General features: G+C 34.6%; 1 protein-coding gene across 1 annotated transcript in view; it reads left to right on the top strand.

Moving 5' to 3' along the window:
- The window catches only part of DCN (decorin), a 38,036-nt gene extending 16,626 nt beyond the window's left edge, over positions 1-21,410 (top strand). The window contains exons 3-8 of the mRNA XM_072326506.1: positions 5,184-5,296; positions 13,712-13,925; positions 14,140-14,253; positions 15,532-15,625; positions 18,515-18,653; positions 19,884-21,410. Coding sequence (XP_072182607.1) covers positions 5,184-5,296; positions 13,712-13,925; positions 14,140-14,253; positions 15,532-15,625; positions 18,515-18,653; positions 19,884-20,078 — 869 coding nt within the window. The 3' untranslated portion in view covers positions 20,079-21,410. The remainder of the gene's footprint in view (positions 1-5,183; positions 5,297-13,711; positions 13,926-14,139; positions 14,254-15,531; positions 15,626-18,514; positions 18,654-19,883) is intronic.
- The last annotated feature ends 695 nt before the right edge of the window (positions 21,411-22,105 follow it).

The raw sequence follows: 22,105 nt of genomic DNA, 5'->3' as shown, positions 1-22,105 counted from the left end.
TCTGTGATGTAGTGACTAGAGCAAGAATAAGTTAGGAAAGCTTCTTCCAAGGAAAATAAATGTGCAATTGATACTGACTATCAAAAGGAAGTATTTCAAGCTTAGCAACATACTTTTTTTCTTCTTACAGTCCTCTGGCATATTCTGCTCTGGAAGTATTATCATATAGATACTGATATATGTATATGTATACATATATATAACTGGACATGAGCCAGTAGTGTGCACTTGCAGCCCAGAAGGCCAACTGTGTTCTGGGCTGCATTAAAAAGGATTGGCCAGAAGGGAGTGGGAGGTGACTGTCCCTCTCTACTCAGCTCTTGTGAGGCCCCATATCAACTACTGCATCCAGGCCTGGAGACCCCAGCACAAGAAAGATACAGAGCTCTTGGAATGGGTCCAGAGAAGGACCAGTAAGATGATCAGAGGGCTTCTTCTCCTATGAAGAAAAGTTGAGAGAACTGGGATTCTTTAGCTTGGAAAAGAGAAGGCTCCGGGGAGACCTCATTGTGGCCTTCCAGTATTTGAAGGAAAAATATAAATAGAAGTGGGAACAACTTTTTACAGTGGTGGATATTGATAGGACAAGGAGGAATGGTTTTAAACTGAGACAGAGGAGGTTTAGGTTAGATATTAGGAGGAAGTTTTTCACTCAAAGGGTGGTGACACACTGCAACAGGTTGCCCAAGGAGGTTGTGGATGCCCTGTCATTCAAGGCGATGCTGGATGTAGCTCTGGGCAACCTGGTTTGGTGGTTGGCGACCCTGCACATAGCAGGAAGTTGAAACTGGATGATCATTGTGGTCCTTTTCAACCTAGGTCTTTATATGATAGCATGATTCTATGATATCTACATTATATGTACGTATACTGATGAGAATCACTGAGTGCTCATAGGTTGATAAGGTAGAACTGAAGAAAAAATCTACTTTTTGAAATCTGCAAAGCATGATACTGATCTGGTCCAATTTGCAGTTGATAATTGGAATTGATAGATTTTTAGCTTTGAAGAGGAAGATGTGTTTTCTCCTGAAGCACTACTTTAATGCCAATGACAATAGTTGTCTGACTAAAGAAACACAGACTGATTTGTTAGGTTCCTTATGTTTTGAGAATCCTTAGGCTCTTGATTTCAGCATAAGCAAGCATTTTGGAAGGGTGGGGCTATACCATTTTTGCTTATTTGTGAATTTTTGAAATACAGTTATAAGCTTAAACAATAACTGATTCACTTTTATTCAATGAAAGTAAATAAAGCCATACATTCAACAGTTTAACAGACAGTAGGAGAGGCAGAAAAAATTAAATCTTTTCTCAATTTTAAGTTAATCTTAGAAGTCAGAGAGCTGAAATGTTGCCAGAATACCAAGCTTTATAGTAGTGATTATTTGCATAAAAAGTCAGACTGCTATGAAGGGCTGTCATGTAGTTTTTTAAGAAAAAAGCTCAAGTACATATATATATGTATATTAAAAAATAAAACCAAGAGCTGGAATACTTGTGTGAACTGGTTTTAAAATAATTCAGGAAGTGACTCAGTTGGCATTTTCCTGTACTCATTCCCCTTTTGCTTGGTACTACATAAATTTCACTGGAAGGCAACTGTAGGTGGACTTAGAGTCACACTAAAACTTGTTTTCAGAAGTATATGGACATCATGTGTGTTTCTCAGAAACAAGTAATAAGTGCAGTCCACAGTTATCATCTTAACTCCTTTGTCTTCCATCCAGAAGAATAAAAAAATCTCCCTGGGCAAAGGTAATTCTATGTGTTAACTCCTAGAAGTACCTATCTGGAGATCTATCTGTCTCTGTAAAGACTTGAAAGCTCATGTAGGAGTGACAAGTGCCAAAACATTTGGATACTGTCCATAAATCAAACACAATTTAATCTTGAATTATTTAGCTGCTGATTTTATAAGTTGGTGTCCAGATTCACATATTTACAAACTTTTATTTCACTGGAGAGATCTATTTTATGTAGCTGTCAGTTGGTGGATGTACCATACTACTTAAAGCTAATATAACATCTCTATGGCACCAGAGCTGCATCCTGTGTTCCTCCACACACAGTGCATGATGCTCTGCTCTCATATATTCAAAAATAATACAAGACAAGGAAAAACCAAATGTCACGTCTAGAGCTGTTTTCTGAACCATTTTTTAAAATGGTTTCTGGAAATAAATAACAGAATATGTGTATGTATGTATGTAAGGTAATAAAACAAGTTCATATTTTAAGGGATGGAAGTTATATTCTTTGTATATGGAGCTACATACATCCTAGTTTTGAATTCAAGATAGGAAGCTTTAATAAAATCACTTTTCACTAAAGGCCATTTGATTATAGCTGTTTTATTGTTATAATATGAAACTCAGTTTAAATTCAGAGCTCTATGAAATTATTAGTTCTACCTTATTCACAGGAAATGCTCCAGTGTGTAGAATCAGCCACGTGAAGCTTGAAATGTACAGCTGGAAATTTAATTTGAAGCTTAGTCTTTAGCAAATCAACCCTTTAATGACAATCCAAGTATTCTTACGAAGCATGTTCCAAGGACATCCAATAATGTACAGCTGTGCAACTCTCGTGTGCCCCAGTTTCTGCCACAGGCACTTAAATTACAAATGTCAGTGTTTATAATATGAATGTATTGACAGCTAGAACATGCTAATATTACTTTGTAATATTTGTAATATTTGTATTCAGTAATTTTTTGCATTTGTACATTGCTAGACTGAAACTTTTCACAACAATCATGATCTTAAACAAATAGTGTTTTTTGGGAGAGAAGTTTTAGCTGCTGACATCAGTGTTGTCTGCTGAGGACATAAACTGTCCAGAAACAACATGCAAATTATATGGTATTATATTTGTGTATATTTGGAGCTACACTTCTGAAAGTAATGAGAGTTTTGCCTTCAGAAAAATTGAACTCCATGTCTAAATGAGAAAACATTATTTTAGGAATATGAAGAACCCTAGGCTCTATAATTCATGTGCTGAAAATCAGTAAGGTAGGAGATATGAGCTTTGTCATTTTATATGCAGTATATACTTTTACTCATTCACTCTAGGCTGGAAGATTCTTTTTAAAACTTTTTGTTATGGTGTGATTCATCCAGGTTAACCTATGCTGTAGTCAGTTTTACTAAATATTAAACCCATATATTTTTATACTTCTTTAGATAATACTTTGGAACTTATAGATGGCAAAAAAAGATTGGAAGAGTGGTTAGGATTTCTTCAAAAAACAACTTTTTACAACATCAGGACAATAGAATATGTTCTGAACAGACTTACTTATCACTTAAACCTAGGAAGCAACCTCTTCTAAAGTTGAGGTCTCCTACACTCATAAATAAATTCAAGAAGGCTTGTTTCCAGGTTTTGCCAAGCATTGAACAGCAGTTACAGACAGCAGTGGGATGTGTCAAGTACTCAGCGCCTTGGAAGAGTCTGACCAAGTTCCAAAAGACAAATTTGAGGTCTCATCTGCATGGAGTTATTTTAAATAATGTGACCAGATCTATAATGAATTCTTAGTGAGCCACTAACCGTATTAAAATGTGGCCTCTCAAGAGCTTATGGCAGTTTTGCAGTATTAACCAGAGGACAGTGCTCTTTACGTGAGTTAGACGCACTAAGTATGGTGCCAAATACACCATTCTTTTAACGATTAGCCATAATAATTCAAAATAAGACCTATTTTATTTTATTTTATTTTATTTTATTTTTCCCTCCTCTATTAAACACCTCAGAATCACAGAATTTTTGAGTTTGGAGGAAATGTCTTCAGATGGTATCCTGTCAATGCAAGATCCATTACAGTAGGTTGCTCAGGGCTGTGCTTTGAACATCATCATGGATGAAGACTCAACAGCCTTTGTGAGCAACATATTTGGACAATAATATCTTAATGTCTTTGAAGTCCCATTTATTAGATTAAAATATACTTATTTTAAAAGATAGTCAAAATATACATAAATTTTTAATCTGAGAACACTGTTTGTTATGCAGTCCACAGACATGTTCAGGAGACACTGCTGATACTTACAGACCTAATTCCAAGGAAACTCTGTGTACAGCTTCAGAAATATTTCTTGAAAAATTTATTGGAATTCTACCTGGTGATATTTACTGCTGTCAGATGCCCATATTGAGACTTCATTAATGTCTGTAAAGTATTTATACCAGCTGTTCATTTCTTCATTTAACATTTCACATTCTGTTTTTTGTTGTTGTTGTTGTTGTTGTTGTTTTTTGTGTGTGTGCTTTTTGTTTTTTGTTTTTTTTTCTAGTTGTGGTTTGTTGTTTTTTTTCTTTTATTTTTATTTTGTTTTATTTTAAAAGTATTTATTTTAAGGATGAGCTAGGAAAGAAACATTAACTTTGTGGTAAATCAGAATGACTATTAATTTGCTGTATTCCAAGTCACACTATGAAAGGAAAGCTGGGTAAAGTGAGTGTTATTTAACACTAAATAATTTAATTTCCATTACTTCATTGGACTTATATATCAGCTATTCAGAAAATAGTCCCAAAGAGAGTCTTTAATTTAAACTGTCTGATGTTCTTTTGGCAGCTGTAGAGAAACCAAGAGATTTGTTCTCCAGAAATCTTGGACGCAGTTTCAGCTGACAGAAAAGTGGGGGTTTTGTGTCTTTACTTTTTTTTAAGGTGGACTTCACTGAAAGTTATTTAGCTTCTGTCAAACAAACAATATTTTTTTTCTGGAAGTGCTTCTAATTAGCAACCACCTTCTTTCAATACAATATCCTACTACCCTTTAAATAGCAGAAAATGCTCTCTATCCAAAAAGACTAACACACAGTGAAATCAATAAATGCAGTATTTCTTTCTGAAAGCAATTTTTATTCACAAAATTCAGTAGGTTTGAATGCATTAGAAATAATTTTGACAAACTCAAGTTATAGCTCAGATATATTTTCAGAAAAGGGCATAATGGAAATGTTAATAGATAAATTACAATTTGACACAGCAAAATAAAACTCCCTCTAACTCTTCAGAGACAGAAATTCTGTCAAATACGTTTTCATAAGCTTCTTCAGGAAATGAGTTCTAGAAATGTTTACTGAAAGGTAAATGTAACTAAGGAAAATACTGGTCTCTGTTGGAAATTTATTTCAAAGTCAATTGTTTATTCTTTTTACTGATCCTAGGTCTGGAAAGAGTGCCAAAAGACCTTCCCCCTGACACAACTCTGCTGGATTTACAGAACAACAAAATCACTGAAATTAGAGAAGGAGATTTCAAGAATTTGAAGAATCTTCATGTAAGTGTAGAGCTGAACTAACACACACACAAATTGGATAAAAAAAAATGGTGATTTTGGCCTAGTGCCCATGTTTTTAATGAAAATTGATTAAATACTCTGTGATCTTCCTCTATCATTCCAGTTTATACATTCTCTTTCTAATTCCTCCCCTGTAAACTCTTTCCTTGTGCCACTAAAGATCTTCACTAGTTTTCTTCTCTTTGTAACTGTCACCCTTCCATTCAGTTCCTGTTCTCCATGACATACTCACTCATCATTCACTCATTACTGTATTCCTTCCCCTCCTGCCTCTGAGCTCATGGAGTGCACTTTACAATCTCTGTGTTATCAGTTGTTTTTTTTTTTTTTCTAATTTTAGCGCAAGCATCCTTTCAAGCCAAAATTCTGCCTGCTGCACTACGATGAAATTATGGTTTTGCCAATAATCACCTATTAGTAAAATTCTACCCTTATTCACCTACAACTGCCAACGCTACTTTTCCAACACTACTGACTGCTTTCCCTTTGCTATCACCCAAACATGCATTTTCTCCCTCTTAAATTTCTTTGAGCAGTTTTGAACAATTACTAGGGATAAAATGACTGTAATGGAGGAAGTTGCATGAGTAGATCATGATGAGGTTCTCGTCATATAATTTTAGCAACTGTTGCATAGATGTCTACATCTGACCTCGAATGAAAAGATTTATGTCCTCAAATTGTTTTTTCCAATTCTTGTGTTCTGATACTGAACAGATTTGACAGTCTACTTCCTTCCTGCTTGTTTTAGTTTTCATCCACCTTGGATGTGTCCTGTTTTTTTTCATTGAAGATTGTCTACTGGATGTTGAAACAAAAAAAAAAAAACAAAAAACAAAAACAAACAAACAAACAAAAAAAAACAACAAAGAAACCTTTTCAGTGAAACCAGTCTTTTCCTCACAACACTGGATTAAATGGTACTGCATATGAAAAGCACTGGCACCAATAATATCTTCCTACTTGGCACACAGCTCAGGTCTTCATTATACCTTGTGCTGTGAGTTAAGCTGTTGTGAGTGATGTCATCTCGCTGACTTTAATTCAATGGATATTTTTCTTTCCCTTATTAAAGCAGGTATAATTTAATAATGAATTAAATAGGTAACACTTCAGGGAAGATATTATTTCTTTACCTTAGTCCCAAAAGTAGCCAGGCATGTTTAGAGACCAATGGAATACAAAGAAGAATGACAACAGTAACATAGGTTTCACTAAATGACCTACAAAACATTCTGATTTTCTTAGCTTTTCTCAGTAAGGGAAAAGGATTCCTCTATCTCCTCCAAAAATAGTGAATTACCCATGTACATTTATGCAACTAATGCACCACCTTTATGCTTGACAGGCATCATTTTTCTCGTTGTGTAAAATGTGGGAACGATTTTTATCCTTCCACTTAACAGTATTCTTCAGAGTCATAGTAAAAGGAGAATATCGCTTTTAGATAAACCTACCTCAAAAGTTTTACACTTGAAAGAGGTCCTTTTTTATTTTAAGGATATGTGTGTGCATGTTTTTGATATATATGTATATATTTCACATATAAACATTTAAAATCATATTCTCAGATACACATCACAGACTTGTGATAGCCTTAACACTTGACAGTGTGATGTTCAAAAGTTTCTGGACTTCTACCAAAATATGAAACCTTTTAAGACTCTACTAAACCAGAAATAGTTGCATAAATTATATCTATTACTGTTTCAGAATCTGAAATAATCAGAAACTGCACATTCTTTTGCATAAAAATACCACTTGCATAAGCATTTAAAGAGCAATTCTCTGTAATCCTATTCATACACATCTTGATAAAGAAAAACAAGATGGTATATTCAGTTTACTCCTTTGAACAACACTTTTAAATTCATTTCTCATTCCTATAGACATGACCTATGATAGATATAATAGTTTTAGAAGATATTTTCATTAACAAATCAAATTGCAGTTGAATTTGTGCTAAAAGTCATGATAAGGAGCAAAAGGATCTCTTTATCTTGCCCATGTCTTCTCTTTCAGTACAAATGTAACTGATTAAGCTCTTAAATGAACATAAAAGAGGACTTAATAACTACAAAGATGTTCTGCGTAAATTAAATTTTTTGAGAAGGTCAAAATGCAGTCAAAATTTGCAGCTGGGGAGCATGGCAAACAAGTAGAAAAGGTTTCAAGTTGGGGAATATTTTAAATGCAAATAATATATGCCTGCATAGGAGGAGGCACAAAAAGCACCAAAGTAGAGGTGGTGGTATACCTGATATTTTTATAGTTTTCAAGTAATCCAGGAAAATGTGACTGAGCTGTCAAAGTTGTTCTAAAAAAAAACTGAATGGGATTCCATACTATAAAAATGAAACATGAGGTAGACTTTAATTGGAGGTCTCAGAACAATAATGAAAAAAAAAAAAAAAAACTTGGAGAAAGATTTATTTTTTTTTAGGGCCAAAGACAACGATTTGCATTCTCAGAAAATTGTGTGACTTTATGTAAATTATTTTCTTATGATTTAAACTTGTGACAAAACACTTAGAAATGATACTGGAAAAGGAAGAAATCTTTTTATGCTGCTGTCATAATCTTCCAGGCAAAGTGAGACTCCTGGAGAAAGTACAGTGCTTTGACTCCATGGATATTTTAAAAAAATGTGAAATACTACATAAGTAAGCTGAAGGAGGAGTTTAGAAAAACAACACATGAAGTTGCATGCTGTGTGGCAAAGCCAAAACAAACCAGCATAATACCTGGCACTTTGGAAAAGAAGTAAAGTAAAATAACTGTGTATGACATCAGTGAAAGATTGCACAAATAACATAAAAGTAACTGCATGCTTTTCCAACAGGAATTTTTCAAAAGCATTGTGTTAGTACAGTAAAGGAAAGTGAATACAATATTGGGCTGAAATCAAATGGAACATTGCTTAGTTGAAACTGATGGATGAATACGAAGCCATGGTTCTGTGTACAACAGAGACCAACCTATTTTCATTTATAATAAAAGCACAGGGAAGATCAGTGCAGGGGACTTAAATTTACAACCATAACCACAATAAGTAATGATCAGTGTTAAGTGCATGGGCAAATAAACTGAAATACACTTTGTAGCAATATTTTATGGAAAAAATAGTGTTTTACATGAAAAATGTTTTATGATCTCAACTTTTATTTATTTATTTATATCAGAAGAGGGCTCCCTATTGAAGGAGAAGAGAGTAAAACAACTAAGAATAAGTCTAAAAACACCTTCCAGGGATACAGAAAATTTCTTGACAGATAAAAATATTAATGAAAGAATACAGACTTTGGATGACTTATCACATCTTCAGTTTCCTTTACACAGGCATGATCAAAGGAGAAATTAAGTACAAATGCTACTCTTTGAATCACAATTGCAGACTGTATAGTAACCACTAGCTTACTGTAAACTATAGGCAGAAATCCCTGCCCATTTTCTACTTCTGAACTCAATTCCCACTATCACCTAATAGATATTCCTAATAGGACTGAGAGACACTTCCCTCCTCTCCATTTTAGAACTTCTTAGAATCGCGGAATATCCCAAGTTCAAACTATATTTCTGTGAGCATTATCCAAATGCTTCTTGAACATTGGTGGGTCCCTGACAAATATTCAGAGAAAGAACATGTTAATCTACCTGAACTACAGCACTCCTTTAGAGGCATCCCATTTTTCAGACTCTCTTTTGCATTCTGCTGAATGCACGATGAAATTTTCCACAGAAACAAGCAATGTACGACACTTAACATGCATGGAAAAAAATTCTTTTTAATGTGCAGAGGACAAAGATCTTTTCATGTGAGCACAACAACAGCAGGAAAAATTACTTTTAGGTCTTCAAAAATGTGGAGAGTTTCAGAATACTGAAGAAGCAAAGAAAAAAGAATTTTAATAGAACACAGCAATAACATAAATAAATAAATAAATAATAAAGTAAACAAGTAAATTATGATAAAGTGAAAGACCTAAATGCTTGCCCCAGTAGACAACAGTAGTGTCAGAACATTCTTTATAATGCCAGAACATTAGGATTATTTTTAAAGGAGTAATAAAACACAGAGACAGCTGTTCTCTGGTCATCTGTGGAAGTCACATTACGCAATACTTCCCAGTGACAGCTCAAATTCTGTGCAAGCTACAGCTGCAGTAGACTCTTTGGCTTGGTGAGATTACCCAACAAGGTGCTGTGGATGTGATCAAACTGCTTTCCGTAGTTTTCTTTCCTGTATACTTACAGGTTTGTTTCAGTGCCTTGCCATCTCCTTCTGCACAGTTCATCCACCTCTTCCCTCTCCTTTCCATGCCATCCCTTATTCCTTGCCTTTCCTAGCTATGGCCACTTGATCCACTTTACTTAGCAAAGAATTTAACTTGAAACCTAAAAAAATATAATTACACCACCATGCTTTTTTAATACCATTATCTTTTCTCTGCATAAAAACTGTAGATCGTATGTTCTTCATCAGATAAAACATCTAGAATTCTGTTCAGAGACCTCCTTGGATTCAGGGCCTCTTGGTTCCTTCAACATTATCTGTCTTTATGATTTTTAAAATGAATGCTTATTTTGTAAAATTCTGTCTTCCGGTAAAACACAGAAAAGGAAGTAAAAAGGGTTTTTTGGGTTTTGGTTTTGTTAGTTTGTTTCCCCTGCACATGCACACTCACTCTTAGTATTTGGCAGAAAAGCTTGTCTATACAAAAGTAGTCCAGCGTACAAGTATGCATTAACAACTGAAACCATCAGGCAAACAAAAATGACCGAATTTATTAATATTTTTATTTGAATGCGGACTCCTCAGCTTACAGTTCTTAAGGCATTACTGTTCCTAGCAGCACTACAATAAAACAACGGGTAATAATAAAATACATAACCCAGGAAATTAAAGAAATTCCATCGGGCCAGCAGATTGATTTTTTAGTTTAAACCCTGAAGGCCGCATGCATCATTAAAGATTTGATGTTAGGTAAGAGCTCCATACCCAGCTGGCAAAACAGATGTATCAGCATGTATTAAGGTTGATAACAATTTGCTGATTGTTCTACAGTCCATTTTGGATTTTGGCAAGGCTCTTAATTCAAACTCTTCTAAACTATGAAGGACAGATGTAAAGATGGTAACCCCATAGAACCCTGAGGTTCTCACATAATGAAATGACACCAAAAGATGTAATGGCCCTCTCGTCACCTCTGGCCAAGGTAAAAATCTCAGGTTATTGTAACTCCAGGAACACTATGCTAGTTCCTATATAATGGCCACATGTTCACTCTGCTGTTTGTTTTTTGACAAGAGCATGCCAGCAAGTGTTCCAAACTCTGCCTGAACTGTGAATCCGTTTTTGTTCGGGTAATGAATATTTGGGGCAGAAACCAGGTCAGGGGGAGGTAAATGGCCAGACTCTCATGTAGGAGCCTGCATCTATTTATGTCATACAGCCCTTTTCCCCTTATATTTATTTATACATGTATTTTGTTACTACACTAATATAAGAGATGTGTCAGTAAAAATTAAACTATATTTGGAGCACAGCTTCTCTTTTTTCTCTCTTGCTTGAACTGCATGATGCAGTGGTCCATAGGTATTAGTACAGAGTAATTTACAGTAATAAACATAGTGAATGCTTACCTTCCAGGAACTGCGTAAGAGATGCAGGATCTATGATATGCATATCATATTGTGTATAACAATAGAAAAAGTCTTTATCTCAGAACAAGAGAATGGAAACTAATTTTTCTCTTATTCATAACAAATTTCTGTGTAGCCTCTGATCTCAAATATGCAGTGTCTTTAATGCTTCATAAATTTGTGCCTCTTTCTCTTTCTTTCTCAACTCTTTTCCTGCCTGTGGCTAAGTACCTCAGTATCCATAGCAAGTCATGCTAGAACATGTGAGTGCTAAAAGCTTTTTGTTTGGGCATTGGTGATATGCTTCAATATTGGTGATTTTCTTACATACACACGCATATGTATATAACTATCTCTAGTCCCTCCACCAAATAAGGAAAGAAGAGAAGAAGAGAGATTTTTGAAAAAAAATTATTCCTATGGCTGTCTTCAAGTATTATCCTAAGGGATTCTTCAGTCTGCTAGATCATTTTATGCAAGCAGCACTGCAATTGCTAGCTACAGGTTGGGCTCTTTCAGTGCTTTCAGATTGACCCCCATTTTTCCCTCTGAGCATTATTTAGCCCTGCACAAACTTACTGCATGGAGCCGTTCTTTTACAAAATATGTATCATGTCCCGCCATGCCATCTGGGCTATATTCAGGAAATAGTCCATGTGGCTTTTTTTTTTTTTTTTTTTTTTTTTTTTTTTTTTTTTTTTTTTTTTGCCTAACATCCCTTCCTCAGTAGAATGGCCTGCAGATGTTTTCCCTCAGCTTTTCTCCTCTAGTTCCTGTTTTCAATGACCTCTAAATTCCCCAGAGTTTTTCATTTAATTTTATTGTGTTTTGTTTTAACTTTTGTTACTTGCAAACCATACGGGACACATTCTGAGGAAAATAAACAGCAGTGCTCAAAGGCTAATAACTTCTTTCTCCAAGTCTTGCGTATAATAGAGTTATTGTGAAGTGGGAAAGAAACCCATGGGTACGGCTGGCCAGGTGCTCTGCTGGTGTGTTATCCTCATCATTTGCTGTTGCTCTGGGAGACAGTAAAACTTCTCCTTTCAAATTCTGATGTGTGGGCTTGTTTTTACTTTTTAAAGCCGCACAGCGGTGTGAGAAATAATGTAGGTTCAGAACAGCAGGACTCACACAGCAGGATGCAAGTGAGAACTGATGTTCTGATGCAAAAAAAAAAGTTGAAAACTACATGGTTGTGATACTTTTCCAGCTTATACCACCAGTGTGTATGTTCCCACTGTGAAAGCATTTCTAAGCATACTTTTGAAGGACACCATCATTTCTAAGTGAGGTAGATATTCTGAATCTTTGAATAAAACAACTCTTCTGTGTGTTTCCTCAAGATGGTTTTGATCAGGACAAGCAGTCCTCACAAGAGCTTTAGCTGTTCTCTGAACATTAACTACTTACAGGATATTTAGATTACAAGGCAAGCTGAATGTATACTCATCTATTTCTATTTTTAGTGAGAAATATTTTACATCAGAACACCAGCTTTATAGTCAAACCACAGATATTTTTATTGAAAAGTAAAAAAAAAAAAAAAATAATAATAATAATCTGAAAGAAGATAAAACAATTATTAAAAGATAAAGCGAAACTTTAGCTGAAAGAGATGACCAAGTGATAAAAAGCAGATGTAGGTTAAAAAATTCACTCATGGGTCAAAACTCTCTTAGTATTGGTTTAGATATCTACAGAAAACTGTTAAAATCAACCAAAAGGATTGTAAAGCAGTAGTACAGTCAGTTATTCTGTCATGATTAAAGCAGTGAAAGAGACTAACGTGCATAATTCAAGCTGTACTCCTCTTAATAACTGAATGTTTCCCATGTCCTAACACTGTGCAGGTAGATTTTGTACTCAAAGGAGTTTCCAAATTCTGCTTCCAAATTCTGGCAGATTTCCCTTAGAAAACAAAAACTATTCTTATAGCAGTTCTTACAGCAGTCTGAAATACAAGAGAGCTGTGGCCCTAGCTTCCACTGACCAGTATATTTACTTTGGGAGAGACTTATTGTTAGTGAAATGCTTTGCTGAACTGTGAGTGACCTCTTCTACCTCCTTTCGCAAATCTGGTATTGCTAGGTAGCATACAAAATTAAAACCAGATTTGCTCAACTTTACGCATACTCAGTGAAACCACATACAGATCACAATGCTTGCTTTGCTCAGGATAAGCTCAGGATGAGTCCATTAGGGAAAAAAGACACATCAAATATGATCTTAAACTATCTTCTTACCTCTCAGTTTTCTAGATAGGTAGTCCAGGCACAATGATTTAGTACTTAACTTATTATGGTTGTGTGATGATGGATAAGATATAAGTTTATTCTCTGATTAAACAAAGCTACTACTATACCTCCTATCTAATCAGGGGGAAAAAAAGAGCAAATAATACTGATGTTAATTTTATATGCATGACTTACTCTTCACAGATTTCAAATGGAAGGATGCTGCTTAGTTTTGGATATAAATTATGATACTTCTGGATATTAAGAGGAGCTGTATATAATTTAGCAGTGAATTATCATTTGTAGTTATTATGTAGGTCTTGCTTATCTTTCTCTATTTCATAAGTCCTTAGTCTATTTATTTTAGTACTGCACAACATTTTCTTCAGCTCACTATATTAGCCATCAAGTGACATAAAAAAAATGCTAGAAAAATAATAAATATTTTTTAGATGCTTCATTCTTTAATTCATTTTCCCAGTAATCATCTGAGATTTCTGTCATTATTCCACAGGCACTGATCCTTGTTAACAACAAAATCAGCAAAATAAGTCCAGCAGCTTTTGCTCCTCTGAAGAAACTGGAAAGACTGTATCTATCCAAGAATAACTTGAAGGAACTTCCAGAAAACATGCCAAAGTCTCTTCAGGAGATACGTGCTCATGAAAATGAGATCTCCAAGTTGAGGAAAGCAGTTTTTAATGGACTGAATCAAGTGATTGTCTTAGGTATGAGCATGGTAATCTGTAAATAAAACAATCCAGCATATTGCATATTTTTTCAAGAAGTACTTAGTTCTCTTGGTAATTTTATGTAGAAAGCCACAAAAATGTGTTAGTAAATTATACCTCTAAATTAGCTTTCATCTAATAGAGACCTGAAGTTTGATGTATATTGATCCACCCACTACAGTACAGCTCACTGAACATCTTTTGTCAACAGAACTAGGCACCAATCCACTCAAGAGCTCAGGCATTGAAAATGGAGCTTTTCAAGGGATGAAGAGGCTTTCCTATATCCGTATTGCAGACACCAACATTACTAGCATCCCTAAAGGTAAGAACTAGTAAATATTTGACAGATTTACACAAGTGTAAGACAGTGACTTCTAGCTAGCAAGATAAACTTATCAAGCAAATAGATTAGGGACTTAGTTTGTAGCATATCCACTATCTGACTATTATTAAAGAGATACAAACAAACAAATAAACAAACAAACAAACAGACACCAGACAAAAACACATGCTCAAAGAATTCATTCTCTGGTCTTTCAGCTTTAATTGGTTTGGAAATTTTTGTTTTTCCCTTATTGGAAGCTCCAGAAGTGGTGTACTGTAAGAATAAAGGCATTTTGTTACTTTGCTTTCTTTGTCACATAGCTGAAATATAAAGCGGAAGAATGTTTTCCTCCTCTAAGCCTGGTCTGTGAACCTGCTCGACACTGTACAGATGTAAAGCCATGCAGAATTAACTGAAGGTCTACAAGCATAGAATCAGCCATCCATGAACCCAGTGAATTGAAGCCAAAAGACCATTCCTATGCAAAACAGAAATATTTGCCATTTTTTAAGTATTTCATTGTAAATCACTACAAAGCAAAAACAACTTTGGTATAAGCATTTAAAAATGAAAAGAAATAAAGAATGGCTCCAATGCAGAGGAAATTGTATTCAGTTTATTCATACTTCAGCCAGCAAAATGTTTTGAAGTAGCTCTACTTTTCTGAAAGTTTAATACCAGTTGTTATTTCTTTCTTTCCATGTTTCCTGTTTTGAATATTTCTTTGAGGGAGTTAAGATAGATAGTTAAAACATTTGGTTCCAGTTTCTTTTCCTGATAAATAGAATTTGCAAACTAGTTTGTACCCCATTTTAAATACAATAAAACTATTTTTTTCCTCATCTTTATAATTTCATTTCCTGCTATTGTTATTTATATATAAGAATGTCAGAGAAAAAGCCTTCATTTTAGTCAGACTATTCACATGTAGCACAATTATATGTGTCCCATTTATGTAATCACAAAGTCTAGAATATCTGTGAAGAACTTCATTTAAATATTTCTTAAGAATGAACAGGGTTTTTTTGTTTGTTTGTTCGTTTGTTTATGACCTTAAGAACTTCATTTTATTTAATGGCAAATGAATCCTTATCAGCTGTTTTCAGTTTACCTGAGCGTGAAAGTGCCCTATTCCATTCATAGAACCAATCTTGGCCATATCTGGCAATAACCTTTAGCACAACCTCCCCTCCTTTTCCCCTACCCCAAAGAAAGAAACAAACATAAAATACTCAAGTTTTATCAAAAATAATTTGATTATGTTCTCTGTCTCAGGTCTTCCTCCATCCCTCACTGAACTTCACCTTGATGGAAACAAAATCAGCAAAATTGATGCAGAAGGTCTGTCTGGACTCACCAACTTGGCTAAGTAAGTGTTTATTGTTTTCTTTTCACCTGTAAATATTAGTTGAAATTGTAACCATTGCAGATGCAATTAAAAACATAATTCTGGGCTCGTCAGCATTATCATTGAAGCTTTAAATAACTTAGAGGAAAAACTCCTAAAACTTGCACACTGAAATAACAATACAAAAAACTTTATTTCTGTGCACTCTTTCCAACTATCTTCAGTTATGAGTGATGTACTCCAGTTTGTTCATGTGATTACTGTTGTATTTTAAAACTCTTTTAAGAAAATAGAAACATTATTCACTATTACTCAGATTATTGTGTCTAATTCCTAGATCTCCATGTTAAACATTCAGTTGGTCATAATGAGAGATAAAACAGAAATCAAACAAAGACTGTTCAGCAAAAGGATTTAAATTCACCAATGTTTGGTAGCTTGGACTACAGTTTAGCACAGCAACATAAGTAATAATACACATTCACATGTTTTGAAGCTGGCAGTCCCAAGTGATGAGGCTCACAGCAACTTTCTAAAGCTTGTAAAACAAGACATTTTGATTCATGTTTGATAATCATGTTTGATTAAATTTCCATCCTTGATTAAAATAAGTCTTTTCCTGGATGTCACAAACAAAATAAAAATGCCATAATTATGGGTTACAGCACTAAGTAGCAATTATTGTTAATGATAGACGCTTAGCATAAAATCCTTCAGGCAAATGATAGATAAAACTTTAAGTAAAAAAAGAAAGAAAGACCACCAAGTCCTTAATTACTCAGGAAGAAAGTAATTTACTGTATGGAAATGTACTGTCCTGCAGATGATGCTGTTTTTCTGCTTTTTGAAGTTAATCTCTGAAAAACACTATGGGCAACATTACGTGGTTAATACTGTTGCAATTCCATCTTAAAGTTACGTGGAGCAAGTGCTAGTGGACCACTCAAAATATCTAACCCTGGGCTGCTTCCATTGTGGTTGCACTGTACTGAAAAGCAAAAAAACTCTGTTGTGGTCTGGAAGTGTGGAGCTGTGCAGAGTGGGCACGAACTTATAAAAATGTTCTCTCTGGCCTGTGGTTGAGCAAGCAGTGTAAGCAGAGTCTGAAATCTTTTGAAAAGCTGAAAAGTAAGGCAAAGTAAAGATCTGATGAAAAAGGAGGGTGCTGGGTGTAATATAACGGACACATACAAAGGAATGTTACAGGACAGCATTTGCGATAAATCTAAGGGGCAATATGTGTCCCCCTGCAGTTCCACAGAAATAAACTACCCACAAATAATTCTTATTTACAAGGGTAAGACATTAGGAACATCAGTATGGGGTCAGATTACCACCCTGTCTGGACTCTATCAACAGTGCTCAACAACATAATAGCTGGTCTTTACGGATAGTTGACCTGTGAGAAACAGGTTGCTCTCCTGACTCTGGTTTGAACTATAAACTTCCATGCAAGAACTTGATGTAGTTTTTCCACTTCTTCTCTCTTGAGTGACTGAGCTTTATTATACAAACAATATTTTTCCTTTTTTTTTTTTTTTTTTCCTTTTTTTTTTTTTTTTTTTCCTTGTAAAATTATTCACAAGTCTTTCAAAATTTTAGATATAGTACTGCAGTGAAAAAAATCAGTCTCAGGAATGGAAGTGGAACAAAGATTTTGCTGGTTTCATGCAGGAAGGAGCTTTGCAGAGGAATATACGCATTATACAACTGCTGATACTAAAGTCTCTAGATCTTGTTAAAATTTACTGAAGAATATTGATCTGCATACAGCTGTGGTTACTTCAAGCCCTGCATAAGGCAGTTTGTTAAAGTGCATATAATAGAAGAGCGAGCTATTGAAGACAAAACAAAGCGAAAATGAATATGAGAACTATTTCTATGCTTAGATATGGTTTTGATTATGCCTTTCAATTATGTCATGACTGTATCAGCTAAAACACTGTGTTATCACTTCATTAATATAAAAGGAAATAGAAATTGGCAACATAGTAAGCAATAATAATTTTGAAACCTCTTCTCCTTTGCTCCCATGGGAAAAGAGGAAAGAACCTGTTCTTTCCTAACACTCTTAATCATTCTGTACTTTCCACAATAATCCTTTTTTATTCCATTGTTAAGCATAACCTCAACTGAGTTAAAAAAAAAAAAAACAGTTAATAAAGAGTTAACAAAGGACAAAGCACCTACTCATGACAACTGCAGAATTACCACTGAATTCCTTACTGCAACATAGAGCCTTGAGACTTAGGAGAGACTCACATTTTCCTAACTGGACCACAGAAACGGTGTTAATAAACCCTGAATGTGGATATATGGATTGGGAAGGATGATTTTGTGGCTAAGATTCTGGTCTGGAACCCAGTACAAATGTGCAATTTCCCATTTCTGTGTACTGCTGAGAAGATCACTACATGACTCAGCTCCTGTTTACAGTTTGCTACATGGCTCTAACTACATGTGTACTTTAGAAGGATGTGGTGAGGATTTAAAATTAACAGTTCTAGTCACTGTGGGTCTAGTCTGACAAATAAAGTTACAGTTAGTAATCCTAAAGTCATTAGAGAAACTCTGAGTCAGCTTTTAAAGGAAGGCTGATGTCTATGTGGATATACAGCATGTACTTACAGTGGAATCAGGCATATACACAATTTGCAAAAGTATGCAATACTGTGGGTAAATTAAGTGAAGTCAAGATACCCAGTAAGTATGATAGCTCACACCAGATATCAGACATTTTAATACATTTACTTAAACTATTTCTCAGTGGTGACTATGAACCTTATGCACGGTCTTTTCTACTATAGTAGTTTGTAGAAGTAATCACCCCAAGAAAGATGATTATGTGGGCAAGATTACTGTTGTTTTCATTTGCTTCTTTTCTTTTTTTTCTTCCTTTTTTTCTTCCAGATTGGGTCTCAGCTTCAACAGCATTTCTTCTGTTGAAAATGGTTCTCTGAACAATGTACCTCATCTGAGAGAACTTCATTTGAATAACAATGAACTTGTCAGAGTACCTAGTGGGTTGGGTGAACACAAATACATACAGGTAAGGTTTATCATACTGCCTCAGATAACAATGTTTGGAAGATTATAGATTATATACGAATTGTTATTCAATTTCAAATGAAAACATTTAGTTGTGAAAAAGGTAACTCGATGCAAGTTTCATTTATCATTGAATACACATGGAAAAGTAGAAAACAGCAGGAATCTTATTCTGTGTTGGGTTTTTTATAGCAGTGGAATTGTCTACATATGTAGGCATGAATTTGTATCTTGGTGTGCCTAAAGAGACACAAGTATGGAGATATTCCTGTACTTTTATATTATTAATATTACTATTATTTAAAAAATATGCTTTCTAGGAACAATTGTTGACTTTTGATTTTTTATTATTATTTTTATTATTATTTTTAATTCAGTTCAGTGATGCATTTCAGCTTTTCCCAAAAACATTTCCTTTGGTATCCTACAAAGCTATGTTTTCAGGAGGTGAAAGAGAAACAGTTTACACCAGCAGTGTTTTGAGGTCTATGTGATTAAACAGCAAGAAATATGATCTCTTGGAACCAGTTAAAATCTGTCTCCACTTGGTCTCATGTTTTAGAGGAAAGAATCAGAATCATAGAATCACCAAGGTTGGCAAAGATCTACATGATCATACAGTCCAACTGTCCACATATCACCAATTGTTCTCACTAAACCATGTCCCTCAACACAACATCCAAATGTTCCTTGAACACCTCCAGGGTGTCCAGGGAGAAAGCTTCCCAAGAATCAAGACTCCCGAATGGAAATCACTGCCTTCATATAGTTTGAGAAAACTCATTGGTTGCTCTGGAGAAAAGTAATCATCAACAATTTAAATCAGTATTAGCAGTTACTCTGGCTCTGAGTCCTGTACAGTTGCACTCATGAGAGTGAAAACTGAACAAAAACCAAACAGTAAATGCATTCTTTAAATACAGCATATAATTCTGAACCACAGTGCTATGTTAATAATTTCACATTTGTCTCCTGCTTCAGCTACAGAATGATCAAATAGAGCTACTACTGTATTAGCATGCACAATTTCTGTTCTTTTTCTAGAAAATATTTCTAATTTGATAAATTGCAGGTAATTTAAAAAGTAAGAAGAATCAAATATTTGTCTGAAGAAGTGGATGTGGTTTTAGTCTGAATGATATTTCACAATACTAACTGTTTGACATGAAATTGTTTATGTTATTTGCCACAGCATCTCTATTTCTCACTTCTCCAATTCTATAATTTTCAGGTGGTCTATCTTCATAACAACAAGATTGCTTCCATTGGTATCAACGACTTTTGCCCTCTTGGCTACAACACCAAAAAGGCGACCTATTCTGGTGTGAGTCTCTTCAGCAACCCTGTGCAATACTGGGAAATCCAGCCCTCTGCTTTCCGATGTATCCATGAACGCTCTGCAGTACAGATCGGAAATTACAAATAGATTTCTAAAGGCGGGGTTTGGTTGTATTTCAGCCAAAGTACGTGTTGTAATGGGCCTGTTCAAAAAATTGTTGCTAACAGTTAATGCCAAATACCAGAAACTTCACTGTAAAGTGGAGATGATCCAATTATGTTAAATAAATTAATCGTTACAGATGAACAAGATCAAACATACCATCAAAAAGAATTTCTGTCTGTGCTTTAAACTGACTTATCTCATCCTTCTTTTCCAGCATGCTTTCTGTGGTAATTTTTGGTTTGCTGAATGCTACAGGTTTTCAGATTCCACTGTATATGAGATTCGGAGTAAATAATTGTCAAACTATGATTAAAAAAAAAGAAAAAGAAAAAAAAAAAAAAGATAGCAATTGAGCATATTTTTATAGCCACTGAAGAAAAATAGTAGAGGAAAAAAGGACTCTCAAGTCATCTTGAAACTTGAGGAGAGAGTTACCTCCTTTAAATTTATTTCAAGCCCTGGAGGTTTAAAAATATTACTATAACACTAAGCTAATTTTGAATGTATCTATTTAGCAGAGGCAAATAAAATTGTTGCTGATGTCATTATTTTGGGAAAAAAATAAATTCATATTGTACACATAGTTCTTTTAAGTTTGCCATTTTTTTAGAGCAATGCTATTTGGGATTAGTCTAACATAATCCTAGTGAACAAAATAATGAGTAGTCTGCAGTACGGAACCTATAACCTATGTCTGGAGCTCAATAACTGATTTTCTCTAGGGCAAATCCCTCTCACCTTAGTCGTAAGAGCAGCTTGACTAATTTTCAGTAAAGTGACTTTGCAGACTAAGGTATTAGGCTTTAGCCTTTGGTATCGATCCATGTATATAACTAAAACAAAAATAATAGCAGTTCACTGTTCATTTCTTCTACATTGTACATTTGTCATCATCCTTTCATGTTTTTGTTTTTTAAACACTTCTTAACTGTCAAGTAGAGATATGCAGGCTCCCCATCAGATGAATCTGTGAAATTTAGAATATGTGCAAAATCCTAAGTATAGCAAAAAATGAAGTGAAATAACAGTAAGGCCTAATTGAACATTGCTGGGACATAATTTGTAGAAATATCTTTTGAGAATGTTCTGAAGTTTTCTGCAAAGTAGGATTCTTCAACACATTGTAGTGGGTAGCACGCACATCAAAGGTAGGCTGCACATTTCTACTGTCAATCTACAAAGCTAACCATTATACTCAATCAAAATGTCACCTTAAAAGAATCTTCTGCAGCCTCTTAATTCTCCAAAGCCAATCTCTCTAATTTGTAAAACATATATGTCATTTATATTAAAGGATAATGCAATACAGGCAAATTCCACAGTGTTTGTCTTTATTTTCTGTTTTGTTAGCATGACATACTGTGAAAGAACTTTAACTGTGATTAAGCCCTGAAGAATGAACGTCTTTGGCATGGTGATAATTAAAGTATGAGCAGATTACTTGCAAGTCTTGCAAGTTAGAAAAAAATCATTAATAGGTATTTCTTTTTTAGAATATTAACATGTTCTCTTACTATTTGGCATTTATTTATGTAATTGGAAATTATATAATGAGTCATGAAAGCCATTACACAGAAACAAGGTATTCCCACCTTTGTGTGTTATCTAATTCAAAGAAATAGCTGATGATTTTCCATTCACATCTGATTTTCTGGGTTCCAAATTTTCTGTGCATTATTTCTTGGAAAACAAACAATATTTTATATCCTTCTGTCACTGGGGGGAAAACCCTCCAGAAAATCAGCAGGTTATTTTTTTCCATTTGGCTTTTGGTTGGGCATCTGATATTACTCAAAGAGACTTCACGTGGAAAGTTGAGCACTGGCATTACAGTACAGTACATATGCTTTTTTTTCTTTTTTAGCTTGAACAACCTCACATATACACTTTACAAGAAGAGATTCATATAATAAATAATACAAATAACATTATATAAAATTTCACATAAACATGTTTAAAAGCTTCTCTTTTCTCTCACCATAGCTTAAAAATCTCTACAGACTAAGGAT

Source organism: Excalfactoria chinensis, chromosome 1 (genome assembly GCF_039878825.1).
Source record: "Excalfactoria chinensis isolate bCotChi1 chromosome 1, bCotChi1.hap2, whole genome shotgun sequence".
Classification (NCBI taxonomy): domain Eukaryota; kingdom Metazoa; phylum Chordata; class Aves; order Galliformes; family Phasianidae; genus Excalfactoria; species Excalfactoria chinensis.
Note: the sequence above shows the minus strand (reverse complement) of the source record. Positions and strands in the feature narration are given on the sequence as shown.